The 17,233-nt window shown below is 39.5% G+C and overlaps 1 protein-coding gene across 1 annotated transcript in view; it reads right to left on the bottom strand.

Annotated features, from left to right (window-relative positions):
* Positions 1 to 17,233, bottom strand: part of epha6 (eph receptor A6) — a 79,383-nt gene that overhangs the window by 22,398 nt on the left and 39,752 nt on the right. The window contains exons 7-8 of the mRNA XM_050043637.1: positions 8,116 to 8,271; positions 6,807 to 7,157 (exon numbers count right to left, since the gene is read on the bottom strand). Coding sequence (XP_049899594.1) covers positions 6,807 to 7,157; positions 8,116 to 8,271 — 507 coding nt within the window. The remainder of the gene's footprint in view (positions 1 to 6,806; positions 7,158 to 8,115; positions 8,272 to 17,233) is intronic.

Genomic DNA, 17,233 nt, shown 5'->3' with positions numbered 1-17,233 from the left:
ACACTTAACTGTCCTGTCGATTAAAGGCAAAATGGCCCAAAAAAATATCTTAAAAAAAAAAAAAAAGAATAGGTACTTATGGGGCGCCTACTAGCTCACATGGTAGAGCAGGGCCCCAATGTAGAAAGGCTGTGTCGCAGTGGCTGCAGGTTTCCATGTCATTCCTCCTTTCATGCTGTGGCTGTTCTATTGAACAAAGGCAAAAAGGCCCAAAAATATCCCAAAAAAGAATAAGTACTAATTTTTCCGATCTGAATTTTAAAAAGTAGTATGGTGAACACAAGTACAATCTGCTGCAGTGGAGTGGTTGAGCAGTGGAGTCTGGAATGAACGGAAAGACAATGAGCACAGCTCTGTAGGGATTTAACCATTTAAACCAGCAGCTATTCGATTTCGATTATTTCAGCAAAGGATCAATACGTCATTAAATCTCACATTTTGCGAATGATTTGATTTATGTTATTCAATTAACTTTGATTCTTCAAGGCTCCAGAAATAAAAACCTGCACCGCCGACAGAAACACATGTAAACTTCAGAAGTGTAATATTTAGTCCAAACTTTCAAAAGCTCAACATTTATTTTCAGCCTCTGCTCGGACAGTCGTCTTACATAAGGATTACTTTTAACACAGACTGAGTCTATCTTTGTGGTTCTCTCTGCTCTGCTGTTGTACGAGCACATTCTTCCTCGGCGCAGCAAACACCTTTCACAAATTTGCACTGATTTCTCTGTGTCTCTTCACAGAATACTGCAGTGAACTTTGTGGGAGCAATCGTCAGTGAGAGACGCTCTGCTGAGCAATAACTACAGTGTATTTTGAGCAGAGTGCAGTTCGCTGTTCGTAAACAGAGATCATCCTGCTCGCATTGCTCTGCGTTGCTGCCTTGAGAGACGTTAGAAACAGCTGACCTTCATCAGCTTCAACAAGCAGAAAACCAGCAACCTGCTTTACAAAGTGAAATTAAGTGTGGAGGAGAGTGCGCACAAAGAGGCATTCAAGATGATCAAATGTGTCTTCTGAGATTCTGTGACACAAAAAAATAAATACTGCTCAGCTCTTACGGCTGCAAAACTGAATGATAACTCGGTGGATCATAACACTTCACTCTGTGCAAAGACAGACTGATCGTGCATCTTGCTTAACCGAGTATTAGGCTATAACTTATCAAGGTTAGACAAGCACACAGGCAATAGGGAAGAGAAATTATTAGTAAGTCTGATAAATAGGTTTAGCATAATTAAAAGCATAATGAGGCATTAATATGCAATTTACAAACAGATAGCATGCCAACAGAAAATAAATCTTGCCCCCTCCTTCTCGCTAAAAAAATCCAGTTAATTGCTAATTTTGCTTTTGATTGGCTATTATTCCATCATTGACACAATATCACAATCAATTACACGAATCACCTTGCAAGCGTCTGCGTTAATTGCCAATGAGCCTGCCCATCCTGGGTCCATCCAAACATAAGTTTGGACAAGCACAGATTTACAACAAGCCTTTCTCTCAACCTAATGAATGTTCCACCTCATTTGAATTTATAGTACGTTCTCCAGTGCTTGACGAATGTTTTGCATTTAACAACAGGCATACGGTGCTTTGAAGTGTTTAAATAGATTTTCCAACGTTGGTCTGTATTAGACGTCATTAAAAAGCTCCCTGGAAGTATATACCCTATATATGAAAAACATATACCCTATATATTAAATGCCACATGCATGTTACCTGCTCATTTGCATTCATGGGAATTATTCATTAAGAATTTAGCACATGTATAATATTGCGAATGATGCTGTGGACTGATGTAAACATTTCAGTCCAATAAAGTGCAGATAATGTGCCATGGAAAACTGCATTCAAACCGCATGAATGGTCTACAGCGTTCAAACTTACAGCTTTCTTTGCTTTTTATTTAGCCTATTTATCACTTTAAATGTGAAGGACGGATATATAGTTAAACTATGTGTGTGTGTGTGTGTGTGTGTGTGTGTGTGAGAAAGAGAGAAAATCAAGAGCAATCACATGGAAGAGCTGGTAAATAACTAACCGACCACCATATGCGTGGCTGTAGATGCTACATGGGTGAGGCAAATGTCATATGTGTATGGATTTGTTTCCCCGCTTGTTTGCATGCGTGCCTGGCTCTGTGTGCATACAGTGTGTCTGCTGAGGAAAGGCAGTTTGACAAGTTAATCCATTCTAAACATCCGCATGGAAACATCCCCACAGGCTGCTTCTCCTCCTCTACAGAGATTATTTTGCATTCCAACTTCCTCCCGTCAGTCTAGCTGCCTTTGCCAGAGAGACGAGTATGAAGTGACACACACACACCTGACATCTGGTTTCCATGATATGATGACAGCCTATCAGCAAAACATTTCTAAAAATAATACTTTGATGCAATATTTCTTCTCTGTATGCTGGGGGAAAATTAGCCACGAGAAATGACAATTGGGTCCCCACTTACCGACCATGTGCTCCATATTGCCTGAAACAAAACCACACTAAATCCTTACAGTGAGCCAATAAGCACAGAAAGGTTGGCTGGCATTGATAATAATTTTTATAATTAAATGGTGGTATGTTTGAATGGGGCAGCTGTGGCTCAAGAGGTAGAGCAGTCGTCTTCTACTCAAAAGGTCACTTGATCGATCCCCTGCAGTCTACATGTGTCCTTGGGTAAGATACTGAGCTTTAAATTGTCTTTGAATGTGCGTGTGAATGGCAATCGCTCCTCATGAGCAGGCGGCACCTTGTATGGTAGCTTCTGTCATCAGTGTATGAATGTGTGTGAATGGGTGAATGGCACTTTTGTTCTAAAGCAGTTTGAGTGGTTGCCTAGGCGAGAAAAGCGCTATATAAATGCAGTCACTTTCCATTCAATTTCACTTTAAAGTCTGCAGCTTAACCAACAGCACTTACCCAACTATTAGATGGACTGCCATGAAATTGTTTACAGATATCTATGTTCCCCACAGGTTGAAATTAAGTTACTATGGTGATGCCTGACTTTTTTTCTCTAGCACCACCATGAGGTCAAAATGTTATTTTGGGCATTACTTTGATTTATTTTTAAACAACCACAAAATAATGACATGAATCCTCAGCTCCACTATGTGTTTAGTACTAATTAGCAAATGCTCGCATGCTAAACTAGGATGCTTAACATGGTAAGCCAACACATTTTCACTCCGACCTCGTCACATATCAACGTTCGGTTATGGACTTTTCACGTCCAGATACAACGTGCAAGGTACCCTGAGTGCGTTGGTTGTTTATGTTCTGGGACGCCGTGTCAAGTTCTACATATTTCATGTACTGTCTTCTTTCAAAATACACTTTTGTTTTTACAGGAAATAGTTTACATGCAGTCTCTTTCAAAATAAAAGCACTACGTCGGTAGTGGAATGACTTCAACAACACAAATTGCCATTTTTTGTTTAGGCAACAAAAGAACATGGTTGTTCTTAGGTAAAAGAATAGGGTTTGGTTTTGTAACCTTATGGGACGCGAAAACCACTCTTCTAGGTGAAAGTCATTGTTTGCTGGCCTTAACTTTCGTCCTTGTCCTGCCACTTTCGTCCTTGTCCTGCCTGTCCCCTGCTGCTGCAGAGTGCCGTTAAAATATAACGGCGACCAAACACCACTCTCCCAGGTCATTGTTTGTTGGACCCATCCACTACTGCTTCAACCCACCCCACTCTGACTTTTGCAGCCTTAAATTTCATTCTTGTCCCGCTGCGTTTCCCCCTGACATCACCAAGGGCTGTTACAATATAATGACAACCAACCAGCTGTGTAGCATGCCAAGTTTAAGGACAGCTTTTTTCGTCGATGTCTGACGCCACAAGTCACTGCCCAAGCACCGGATTTCGATGACTTTGGAGTGAGACCATGTTGGGTAAGCATTATACTTGCTAAGCATCAGCAAAGTAGCATTGTCAAGACTTAATCTTGTTTAAATGTAACAAAACCGAGAAATAGGAATTCAGACCAGTGGACGGTCTCACAAAGAGACTGGTCTGTAGTGTTAGGCCAGCCTTAATATTGCTCTGACATAAATTTAACCCAAGTTAGACAATCTCACGAGGATACAGACTGACTTCTTTTAAACCTAAAAAGTTAGCCACAACAGAGGCTTGTACTACGAAGCCAGTTCAACACACCCACGGTATCTTTTGTTTATCTGGCTTCACTAACCCTGACACTGGCAATTTGAATAACTGCTATCACAGAGTTAATAAAAAGTGATTAAAAACAGCAGCAAACATTTCAGTCCTTGATCAGCACTAATGATAGTCAAGGACTGAAACGTCTGCTGCTGTTGTTTAATTACTTTTTATTATTTTTTGCACTTTGAGCACCTTTCTTTTTGTGCGTGGACGTTCTAAATAAATTGTTCTCAGCCTGTGAATCTTTTTTGTGGCTGTACAGCCCTGATGTATTGGTGTGCAGGTATCTCCTCTGCCATCCTTGCTGGATGCTTATTAACACATTTTTCTACAGCATGAAAAACTCATTACACATTGTTATTTTTCTTTACCTGGATTTTAAGAGACTTTGTTCCAAGCCTGCAGATTAGCTGTATATGTGTGGCTATGGCTCAGAGGTAGAGCCAGTCATTCATCCTCCAGCCAGCATGTGGAAGTGGGCAGGATACCAAACCCCAAATTGCTCCCAATGGCTGTTCCATCGGTGTGTGAGTGCGAGTGAATGGCTATCGAGTAGCAGGTGGCATCTTGTACAGTAGCCTCGACCACCTGTGGTTGAATGGTTGACTGTGACATGTAGTGTTAAAAGTCTTTGTGTGGTTGTAAGACTTGAAAAGCACTATACAAGTGCATTGCAGTCTACTTATTGTCTCTAAAAGTGGAAAATATGATAAACCTTTGTGTGATATGTAAATGTTCTTTTCATTCTCCTCAGTTTCATTAGGAGCCAAAAGTATTTTTCAGATTGTCTTCTGCTGAGCTACAAATGGTAAACCGCAACAATCTCTTTCGATTTAGCACAGATATACCCAATTCTCTATTTTTATATCTCAGACACTGATGAGCGTCTGCCTTGTTCTCATCAGAATTTCATCTCAATACTAACTTGCTGCGCTTGCTGAAGGGAGAGAAAATGTGCACATACAGTACATCTCAGTATAATTTATTAATCCACTCCCTTTCCTTCCTTCATCTCATCCTTCTCCATCAATTATTCCATCAATATTCTTGCCCTTAAAATATCAGGTTCTGTAGTTGAACTCAGGTCTCTTATTTTTCCCCAGTTCAAGTCTAAGACACCGCTGCCTTGAGGACATCTATCTGTAGTTGATCTCAGGTCAGCCGGATACTGCTAATTAGGACTAGGTTCAAGTCACAATAGCGCTGTCAGCTATTCAGGGGTCAGAGATTGCTTCACCTATTGACACGTTAAGCTGGAGGGAGAGACAGACACAGGGGAAGCACAGGGTGCTCGGGAGAGACAAAGGCAAATCTAGCTGCAAAATAAATAAAACTTCCTGTTGCTGTAGCATCAACATCTCCGTCTGCTCCAGTGCAAACACAGCGTTTGTGAGCTGTGTGAGTCAGGTATTATGTAACTACAGTGTATGCATATGTCAAGCATAATCATCTAAATTTAATCTTTATATATAATTTAGAGCTAAATATGGCTAGGTGAATGTTAACCCACGGCAATCTGTCCAGAAAAAGGAGAACATATGGAGTACGTAAACTGCAGATGTCCTGTAAACTAAAAGGAGCCATTTTTAGGAAGAACTGCAGTTTCTATGTCCTAAAGCCACTGTGCACCAAAGTTATAGACTTTAACTCAAAGCCTCGAGACACAGTTTAATGTATCAAGTACAGCTGACGGTCATACTTGCAGGAATCAATCTGAGCATTTGTTTCCTTACATCCAGTCCACAGATGCCCCAAAAAGGTGAATCGTGGACGAACAGACTACAAGAAATGCACATAACTATTTCTGCACATAATATTTTGCTACGGTAATTTTTGTGAACACCTTTTTAATGCTCATGTAAATTAAGTAGTTAGAGTATTGTTGGGCAGCAATAGTTTTTGGTTGTGCTCTTTCGCAAGTTTGTAAACTTTGTTTTTTATCGCTTTTGCTTGGCTCCCTGCCATCCCACAGGCTGAATGGTCCACTGGGAAAATTCCCACTATTCCAGATGGCCATTTTGCCCATGCCAGCAGGATTTAAATGATGAATGTGTTGAATATTTTGTAGCTTACCATGTACTATTTCAGCCTTGCAAAATGTTTTTTAAATTGATCTCTGTAATTACAAAATTCCATGGCTGCGACTAACACCTGTTTTTATTATTAATCTTTCACATTTTTTTTAAGTCATAGGTTAATCCAGAAAATAGTGTTCAAATAAGACTGTGGAGCCCAATGTGAAGTCTCTTATTTGCTTTTTTTTTTTTTTTTGCACGACCAACAGTCCAATACCAGGAATTTTTTAATTACAGTGATGTGAAACAAAGAAAACCGGCAAATCCTCACATTGGAGAAGCTAGAGCCAGCGAATGTTTGGCGCTTGGGCTTAATAAATGACTTTCTCTAGTGATCAATTATATAAATTGTTTGTGATTAATTGTCTGTCAGTTGATTAATCAATTAATCTGTTTAAGCACTCACAAAATAAGCAATCAATTGTGAATCTTATCCAAGTCAAGAACCCATATCAATAAATCAATCCTGTAATTCCCCTGGTGGTACAGCTGCTTGTCATCAGCGCCATAGTTGGATCTGAAGACAGAAAGTTGCACTGAAGAGCTCTGCAACTCACCGGCTTGGTGTGTTTTGACGGTAACATTTGCCAGCGAGCGTGCAGACATCCCCAGTCCAGAGACGCCATTCGCGGCCTCCACGTGGAAAGTGTAATTGGCGTGCATTGCAAAATCTAGTATTGCCACAGAGGTACCAGTCAGACCAAGCGGCCGTGGGATGAACCGCAGGTCTGGCTCACACGGCTCGCACTGTGTCACACCACTGTCGCCGTCTCTTCCATCACAGCGCTGGCACAGGATGTTGTAAGTGATGTCCTTCCTGCCACCTGTGTCGCTAGGAGGCATCCACTGCAAGAAGAGAGCCGTGTCATTGATCAATGAGACCAGGTTCCTGGGAGCTGACGGAGGCCCTGAGGAGAGAGGAAAGGTATTTAGAGAGAGATTACTTATTGATAACTCTGATTTATTTTTAAACAAATATGCTTGTACAAATAAAGCAACAGACATACAGAGGGGTTTGATTATTGTCTGACTGAACGTTGAGTGGACAAAACACATGATCTGTGATCACTGGTACCATTTCAGACTCTGGAGACCTCTTGGGAGAGTGACTAACAGTCTACAGTTTACTAAAAATGATGAAATGAGCAGCAATAACATCTTACTTCTGGCATACTTCTGTGCAAGAAAGAAGGTTTGTTAGTACCAGTATTAAGTATAACAGCAAATACACCACTCATCTGACCTTGAGGATGAAGCTGAAGTGGGCCCACGTTGATCAAAATCTGTCAATTTAAGGACCTTTTGCAGCAAGTGAGTCTAATTTGAATCTGTAGTATGCGTGTAGGTTGGTGTGTGGGTGGTTGGCTTTCAACTTGTTCTACAGTATTTCATTCCAACAACCTATGTGTCAATTTTCTGGATAGAAAACAGATCGGATTTTTTTTTTTTTTTTTTTGCCCCATTTTTCACAACTGTACAATGTCTGGTTTGGCAAAGTGATCAGAACTGAAGTTGCAAGTGTGACTTTGAATAACCGTGTGCAGGCATGTGGGTGGTAAGCTTTCCGAGCGCCCCAAGTGTTTCATTCCGGCGTGCTACTTGTCAATTTCATGGATGCTACTGTCAGAATTTCCCATATCCATGAATGAGGTACATCATAACAGATGGCTTTTTTAAGTTGAGATATAGAGGGAAGAAGTTATGGAGGCATATATCTAAATTTAGCTCAATCATATTGTGAAAAAAAAAAAAAAAAAGAGCAGATGGATGGGGGGAAAGATGGCACAGCAGACTAAAATAAATTACAGATATGCAAACAGAAACTAAGAATGTTTCCTTTGCTTGTTTTGTAACTACTCTACTAACTTGTACAAGCCATGGTGGAGGAGTCTTTTATAGCTCTGTAGAAGCCTTTGTCGCAGTGACAGATGGTGGCGGCCTGGTCATGGCTGGAGCTATGTGGAGGACACTTGGAGCATTTAGTGTTCCCAGCATATGCCTTGAAGAAGCCCGGCTTGCATGCTGGAGAAAAAGACAGGGGAAGGAAGAAGCTGGTTACACAAGGCTAATGTTCCTCATGCGATTGCATTTCCATCAGCACACATACTTTTAATTACATTCCCAGCTGCTTCTCTCCTCACCTGTGGTCTGACCTTATTTCTTAAGATACTATGGATCATTGTCACCTTCTTATTAGCTCACTAAGCAACATGCTTATGGTGCTGTCCATTGTCCAGCCTAACAAATGGCACACACCTGTACTGCCTCTTCTCTCCCACAACACACACACACATGTTTTGAAATAAACAGATTACAAACAGCTCATAGCATTTGTGGTGGCAAAGCTCAACAGCAGGCAAGACAAGTATTGGAAAAGTTACTTGACAGCATTAAGCTAATCAAAAACTCTCAAATAATCAATCAGTTAATGAGCAAGTCACCTATCACATTACTTTTCAAATTACTTGACAGGAGGTACATAAGGCTAACTTTACGTGCTACCAAGCTAAAACTGTTAACTGATCATCAATGGCTTACGTAGCACAGGTCAATGTACACAACATTCCCAAACAAAAGTCCTGTCCTCACTTCTTTGTACATTAGTCATACTCCGAATTAGGATGTACCATTGGTAAGCTAGCTAGCGTTAGCTACAGGAAAACTGCAAGCAACAAAAAAAATTTGAAGGTAGTTGAATGTAACGTTTCAGTGTTTGTCCTCTTTTGACGTAGAGCAGAGGCCATATTTATAACCATTGCTTACATACAAAAAAGGGATTTAAATATGCATACGCCACTTTCTAAGCATAAATTGGGATTTATAAAGAAAAACTTGATGAGGAAATGTGCCCAAATTTAGGAAAACTCTGACCCATGTGTATGCACATTTTGAAGACAGACATTGGCGACACAGGTGGTGAGGTGGTGAATTGAAGCCAGATTGTGGAAATTAGATGTACTGTAAGAGGAATCATTGTACGTATAATGATCTCTCACACATTTAAATTTACCTCATGTCACATGTTTCTCATACATCCATGTCATAAACATTCAAATGCAGCAGCGTTATTTGTGTTTCTGCCAGTGAGCCATAACTTTTCCATAAGCAGCTTTAAATTGCAAAAGATATGCCACTTTAAATCTAAAATCAAATCCTGCTTAATATTTTATTAGCGCTGTCTCACCATCACATTCCCCACCACTGGAGCACCGAGAAGAGGGTCAGGGCCGGATTGTGTGCTGCTGACACTCATAGTCAGCTGTGGAGATCACCAAGTGCAGCTGAATGATGCCAGGCTGTGGCAGGTGACAGGAATCAGGAGAGTTTGGCTTTTCTTAACCCGATAATAAGCGTGAATATACTGAGTAGTTTCCACACTAAACCACTTTAACTAGGTTAACTGATGAAATTAACGTTGTCGGTTGTAGAGATCCAAGTTAACATCAAACAGCATTAAATAACTGCAGTACACTGCATCAACAGTTTTCAATAATCTCCTCTAATACCATGCATATATCACCAAGAATGATTTTAGTTGTCAGATAGTTTTTGTGTGTAAAATGGGTGCAGTGAACACAAGTGTGCTGTCAGGTGCAGAGAGTGCAGTGGAGACACCGCGGTCCTCTGCTCCTCACCTGGCACATCCTCACCACCTGCACATATGGATTGTGTAAATTAGCAAATACATCAGGGTGTAATTTTTTTTTTTTGGCATCCATTAAAAAAGAAAGTCAGGTAGTGTCCTGTCCTAAAAGCGGCAGCAACATGTTGCCACTTGCTGCTTATGGACTTTGTTTTGGCGGTTTCTGTTTGTGCTCCTTGTTTCATGTAATTGATTCATGTTTAATCTACTTCCTGTTTTATTTTGTAGATTCTCTCCTCATGTGTCGTCACACCTGTCTCGTTAGTCCTTCCCTGTTCCTACAGTCTTCCCTTCACACCTGCTCTGTATTAGTCTTGTTTGCTCCACCCTAGTGTTCCCAACCACACCCTTGTTAGCCAATCTCCATTTCCCTCCTTTTGCCTGTGCCCTCCTACTCCAGCTGTGTCTCATTCTTGTGATTAGTTTTCTGTGTGTTTCCCTTTGTTCTTTGTCAGTTCGTCTGGTTCGTCATTTGGGTCCTCCTTGAACTGTTACATGACAAATAGGCTATGTCCTTTCTAACCTCCAGCTCACAAACAAGCATCTCAATTTCTGCGTCAGTAATATTTGTTTCCTTGGTTTTCCTCTCGGTCGTTGCCATGATTTACCGTGAAGAACTATTGATCAGCCAGCTCATGTCTATGCATCAGCATTATTGAGATGCTTTGCTGAGCGCACCCAACTCTCAGTAAGAGAGCTAACAAGGCACCCTCCAAAATATGGGAGTAATGTGTAAACACTGTGATAATAATTGAGTTTTTAAATTACACTACTGTTGAAGAAAGACTCGTATGATTCAGAGACACTCTTGCAGCCTTGCGGGACTTTATTGAAGACACAACGTACAACTTCACATACCGCAACAATGAGACAGCCCCATAGAGCAGTTCACCGAACATTCTTATACTCCTGCTCAGATAAACATCATACCTAACTTTCCTTGTGTATACATCACAGTGTTTCACCATCACAATGTTTGCCAGGTCACTCTGCTCTTAGACTTCTCCCCAGAGTGAGACCATTCAGGGTTGCTCAATCTTAGTAAACATGTTTTGCTTTTAACTTGACCTTAAGGGTCAAATATTTCTAGGCCTTTTCACCACCACAATACTTCTTTAATTAAGACTTAAAGCTATTAGCAAGTACCAGATATTTTACTGACGTAAAACAGGTAATTTAACGTTAACGTCAAGTTAGCAAGACAAGATGGAGGAGCTGATAATGCTGGTGTCTGAATACCCTGAGTTATGGCGCTAGCAACGTATGACAACAACCAGAAGAAACACTGGGTTGGGATAACATTTCCGTCACACCTCAGATGAATGGTAAATTGTCCAAATATCCAGAGATCTTTGGTAATTACAGTGATTTCCATTGTTCTCCTACACTATGCAGCTACAAGCTACCCCGCACTTCTTCCAGCGTTCACCGAAGCACCTGCCCTTCATTGCAGCCGCAGACTGTAGTGGTTGTAGTCGCTTTTAAAAATACTTTGCTTGCATGTCGACGGTTTCCTGGGCAGTTACCACATGGCGGTGTGCAATCAGCTCAATACAGCTAAAACAAAATGGTGTAACAACAGAATATATGGAATATCGTCTTACAGTGTACACAAATACATATGTTTAAGGCTTTTAAGTTTTCAGGAGTTTCAATGGGGAAATTATAGGGGTAAAGGATACTGTAGAATTAAGCGATGGAAAATACTCTCGAGTCCATTTGTTTTAATCAGCAGGTTTAATAAAGTCCCCACTCCCAAATTCCCCTGAATACACACAGAGGAAAGTTTTTATTTCTCGTCAGGCGGGTTAAAGAAACAGGCCTACATATTAACATACAAATAATGTATTATGAAAATGCAATTATAGCCTGCTTTCAGTCTAAAACCTCCATCCACTTACCTGGTCCGTTTTGCTGACCTAAGTATTCTTCAGTTTTCCATCCTCACCATAGTTCACTTTCCCACCTCATTACTTCCTCCAGGTCTCTCCTATTTTACCTTTCCATTTCCCTTTTCCCCCATCAATTCAACCAACTCTCCTTTCCTTATCTCTCCAATATTCCTCTAACTGTTGTGCTCTGCCACAGTTCTCAGTGGAGTTTCTTGTTTTTTTTTTCCCATCTTCCAATATTTTTCCTTTTCCCATCTCTCCACACGCTGTCCTTTTTTTCCCTTAAGGCTTATCAGAAGAATGCAAAACCATTGCAGATTGCCTCCTTCTTCCCAGACTTATCTCAGCGGAGAAAAATAAAGCGCTATTAGTGTGATTATATCATATTCTGGGAAATCTGGGGATAACTTTATTTCAGAGTGCTTTCTATGAGAATAGATGTGCGTGGGCGGGGTAATAATTTTCAAAATTATCAAATAAATATGCCAGCTATATGACGGAGAATGATAGAGGAAAAAAGTAACTCATTTGGGGAATTCAATCAAGACTTTACTTCATGCCAGACAGCCAGCAGGATTTTATAATTTTAGTATTTTGATATTTTTCCCGAAATTACTACAAGTAGGGAGCCTCATTTATTTATTTTTTCCTCACATCATCAGTGACAAACCATGTTACATAATTCTGTTATTGTCTGAGGCATTATTACCTCCACTGAGGAAACATTACCACTATAATCATTCTGTTGATATCAGCCCTTTTTATTATAGAGTGATAAGTTTCATACTGTGCTACATGAATGATGTCCAGCTGCTACCCCGTACAGTATCCGCTACTGTGCCCAGGACTCCTCGTAAAAAATTATTGTCACTGAGTGGGTTATCATTGGTGAAAAAAGTAAATTGAATTAAATTGCTTGTAATATTCATGCAGTGATGAAGATCCAATAAATTCAGTAGTTGTAGAAACACTAAATCCCTCAGATTATAATGCGGACCAAGTGATGCAGTGCCTCTAGTATCTAAATATTTGTCAGCTTGGGAGACCGGTGGGAGAGTACTGGTTGAGTGAGGATAAGACTTTCCACCTCGGGCTAGATTGTTGTTACGTGAGGCTACCCGAGGCTAGAAACTTGTTAAAGTATTTCCAGTCGCACCATCAGCAGTTCAGTTGCTCGTTCAGCTGATAATACAGGCCTTTGTGTGAAGACCCTGCAGAAGTCTGTCACACCAGCCTGGAAAATTATTTTGAGAAAAGACAAATAGGACTGTTTTGAATACGTCTCCCCTTGTTCCCCTCCCACTGAGATTGATCTGGCCGAGCTTTGACCTTCAACATTTTTCATCCATAATAAATCCAATATGAGCGAGTGGAATAAAACTCATCTCTTGTTCCCAGCTAAACTAAAATTATATCATGATACCCCTGTTAGTATAACTATACGCTTTAAAATTCTCATTTCTGATTGGCTTTCAGGTCTTCATAAATTATATATAAAGGCACCTCAAGCTAAAAATACCAATAACTTAAAAATTGCCAACCTCTTTTTGTCTTTGTTTGATAGAAAGATGTTTGAAAGTACATCTTTAAGTAAAACTTTTGCCAATTTTTCCAGTGTGTGCAGGTAAAAATCACCAGTTCTGGCTTCACCTGACCGGATTTAGTGCTACAACTAACAATTATTTCTGATGCGGATTAATCTGTGGGTAATTATTTTGATTAGTTGTTTAGTTTATGAATTTTAAGTTACCAGTGTTGAATGCTATTCAAATTTGCTTTCTACATAGCTATGTATTCTTCTCCATTGTATTTTACACAGCTTTATTTCCTTAGAATGCAGTGGTCAAAGGTCAGTAAAGTGCATTTCTTTAAATAGCAATGGTCAGTGTTTTTAAATGAGGGAGCGAATGAGAGATGACATGCACAGCAGACCGAAAATGAAATATGCAAGAAGTAAAAAAAGATACAAGGAAAAACAATCTGCATAAACAGGTGGACATAATTGAGTATTAAGATATGTAAAAGGGATGAGACGAAAGATTGACACTCAGACAGAAATCCGCGCCAAAATTACCGTCGCTGCTAAGCTCCTAATGAGAAGAGTAATTTGTCACCCAGCTTCCAATTTTTGAGGCACCTCAGTCACTTGGATATTACTTTCCTCCTACACTGAGCTCCTGCCAAAGGCAACAAACACACAGATTCATTTGAATTTCCAGCTGCTCCCTGCTCTCTGGTATTCGCTGGGAAGAGCACCACCAAAAAGCAATTACAATACTCATACCACTATTTCTATCAAAAAGTTTGAAAACATCCCCCCACACACATGTGCACACACAGGCACATAATGAGATCCAATTTGTACACTATCAGTTGTTTGGCTTTTTGTCATGGAACACATTCTTATTCATGAAAAGGACAATATTGGCACCGAATCCCATTCAGAGCAAATCCTGCTGTACACACAAAACACACAACAGTGACGCAGACACAGTACGTTTCACCAGTTAATAGCTTCAGGACTGAAACGGACATTCTTTTCTCATTTTCAATCACTCTGCAGATTATTTTGTTGATTATTCAATTAATCATTTGGTCTGTTAAGTGTCAGAAAACAGTGAAAAATGTCAGGAGATTATTTTCAGATGTCTTGTTTTATTTGTCAAATAGTTCAAAAACCAAAGACATTCAATTCACTATCATATATGATGAAGGAAATTAGCAAATCCCTACCTTTGAGAGGCAGGAAACAATAAATGTTTGGCATTTTTGCTTTAAAAATAACTGAAATGACTAATAGAATTATTTAAAAAACTAATTTTGGTTATTATTTTCCACAAATAGTTGCAGCTTTAAATAGCTTGGGAGTCTTTAATTGATGACACCTGCATGCTACTGGTCTTGATGATATACTGTGAATGGTGTGGAGCCATAGCTTCTCTTTGACTCTTAAATCCTATTTAGCTGTGAGTGTTACATAACAAGTAACACTCTTTTCTGTTTCCACTGTGAAAAGTTGTGGATGGTACCAATGATGTCGTTCCATACCGTTCCCATTTTTGGTCCCCCCTCTGTTGGGGTACCTAGCACACAGATCTGGTACTAAAAGGTGGAGCTGTGAACACTGCAGTCCGTTGATTGGTCAATACTGGTTTGAGGCTCATGTAACCACTGTTCATGCCGTAGAGAGTTTCATTAGCACTCTAACTATAGAATGAAAGGATGTTTTTCTGCCTTTAGGAAAAGAAAATTAATTCACTGGGCCAACTGCCAGCAAGTTTTAAGAGGAAACTTTAACTTGTAATGTTACTCAGAGTTTACAAGCGGAATCGATCAATACACCTTAAATTTCACTGAAACAACTTTGTCCATCACTTAAGTTTTTATGTGACAGAAAATTTTAGTAATGAGTGGCTCTTCAAGCATTTATATATATTAATGTGGACCAGGTTATGTTAACTGAATATATCCCAGTCCTCACATGGAGAAAAAAAAAGCATTATGGAGCCTTGTTCCTGTGGGCTACGGCAACACCAAACCCCCGAGCTTGCCTAAGAGGGACTAAATACACAAACCCGCTATTTTTAAATATCTCATTGTGGCCTGTGTCATTTTGTTGTGAAAATGTCTGCGTGCAGCCTCGTTCTGTGGACAATAAACAACCCTCTGTGTCACCGGTAATGAGGAAATACAAGGAGTGCTGGACGGGGAGTGACAACAACCCTGCCCACGTTCAAGAGTACTGTTTGCAGTGGAAACGCTACTGTAGGGTCTAGGTACCATGTCTGAAGGGTTACTTTTGGTTCCAAAGGTACCATACCAAAAGTGTTTGGCCACTTGGGGGCGGCACAACAAGCTGTAAAGACAAGATTGTTACATTATTACTTTATATGCACCAGATATGGAGCTACATTTGATAGAAAGAAAATTCAAAAAACCGAGGCACTCAGGGAGTAGAAAAATAAAAAGCCTTTATTAAGTCATGGCTTTGTTCTGATTAAAAATGTCGACATGTTTCGGCCGTGTGGGCCTTCANGATGAGTCAAAGATTTAAGAAAAGAGGATATAAACACAAGACTATAAATACAGCATACAATAAAGCAAAAAGTGTCACTAGAGAACAGCTACTGGTTAAAAAACAGAGGCAACAACAGAGTTCTAATCAAATGTATTTTGTGACACAGTATAGCAGTGAAGCAAATGAAATTAAACAAATTATTGAAAAAAACTGGGACATATTGAAATGTGACAGTTTACTCAGAGAGGCACTTCCAGATTCTCCAACCATTAGTTTCAGGAGAGCTCCAACACTTAATGATAAGCTTGTAAAGAGCCATCTTCCCCCTGTACAACAGAAAACCTGGTTGAGTACTAGATCAGGTAACCATAAGTGTGGTAATTGCAATCACTGCAGTAATATGACAAAAACTAACTTTTTCACAGATGTTACATCAGGACGTAAATATAATATCAAGTCATTTATTAACTGTAATACCTCTTTTGTAGTTTACAGACTTGAGTGTCCATGTGGTCATTTTTATGTTGGAAGAACTAAACGCAAACTGAAGGTAAGATTGGCTGAACACAAACAAGCTATAAGAGCTGGTAATCCATTGTACCCTATGGCTCTGCATTATAAAGAAGTTAACCATGGAAGCTGTGATTCTTTAAAGATTTCTGGCATTGACCACACTGCAAACTCTATAAGGGGTGGAGACAGATTAAAAAGGCTCTTACAGAGAGAATCTTTTTGGATATATACATTGAAAGCGACCCAATATCCAGGTTTAAATGGAGAACTGGACTTTTCTCCCTTTTTGTAAAGTGTTTGGGCTCCCTGTATTATAAGGCATATTGTTTTCTTTGTTTTTGGTATTATATATTTTTTGAGGGTTGTCTTCCCTCAGTGCACTTTCAAATTTCAGAGTACTTTTTCTTTATTCTTTTTTTTTTTTTTTCCAACTAAATAAATCATTTGCATTCTAAGGTCATTTAGAAAAGGTTCGAAGATGTTTTTGAGAACATAGTCATAGTCTTGAGAAATAATTGTTAGATCTTCTATCTTAAAAATCTTACTTATATAAATTAAAACAATGAATTATTTACTTTATTATTATTATTTATTTATTTTTTTTCTTCTGCCTGGCAGTGTTTTTATGCCTTATACACTTTGAAGATATTACTTTAAAATTGAAACACTTAAAAAATTAAACACTTAAAAAATAGAACTTTTTCATTGAGAATCTTTGGTATTTTGTATTATTGTTGTTATTTTTGCTATTATTGTATATTTCTCTCCTGCTTGTGATGTTTTGATGGTATGATGTGTGTTCTCTCTGTTGCTCCTAATTGATCTGTTTGCTCACCCCAGTCAGGTGAAGAGATTCCACCTGGCCACGCTGATCATGTGACTGTTCACTAGTGTTAAGAGGTTGTCTGAAGGAGAGTC

This window comes from Epinephelus moara, chromosome 1 (genome assembly GCF_006386435.1).
Source record: "Epinephelus moara isolate mb chromosome 1, YSFRI_EMoa_1.0, whole genome shotgun sequence".
Taxonomy (NCBI): Eukaryota; Metazoa; Chordata; class Actinopteri; order Perciformes; family Serranidae; genus Epinephelus; species Epinephelus moara.
The sequence above is the reverse complement of the archived record's forward strand: the minus strand, read 5'-3'. Positions and strand labels throughout refer to the sequence as shown.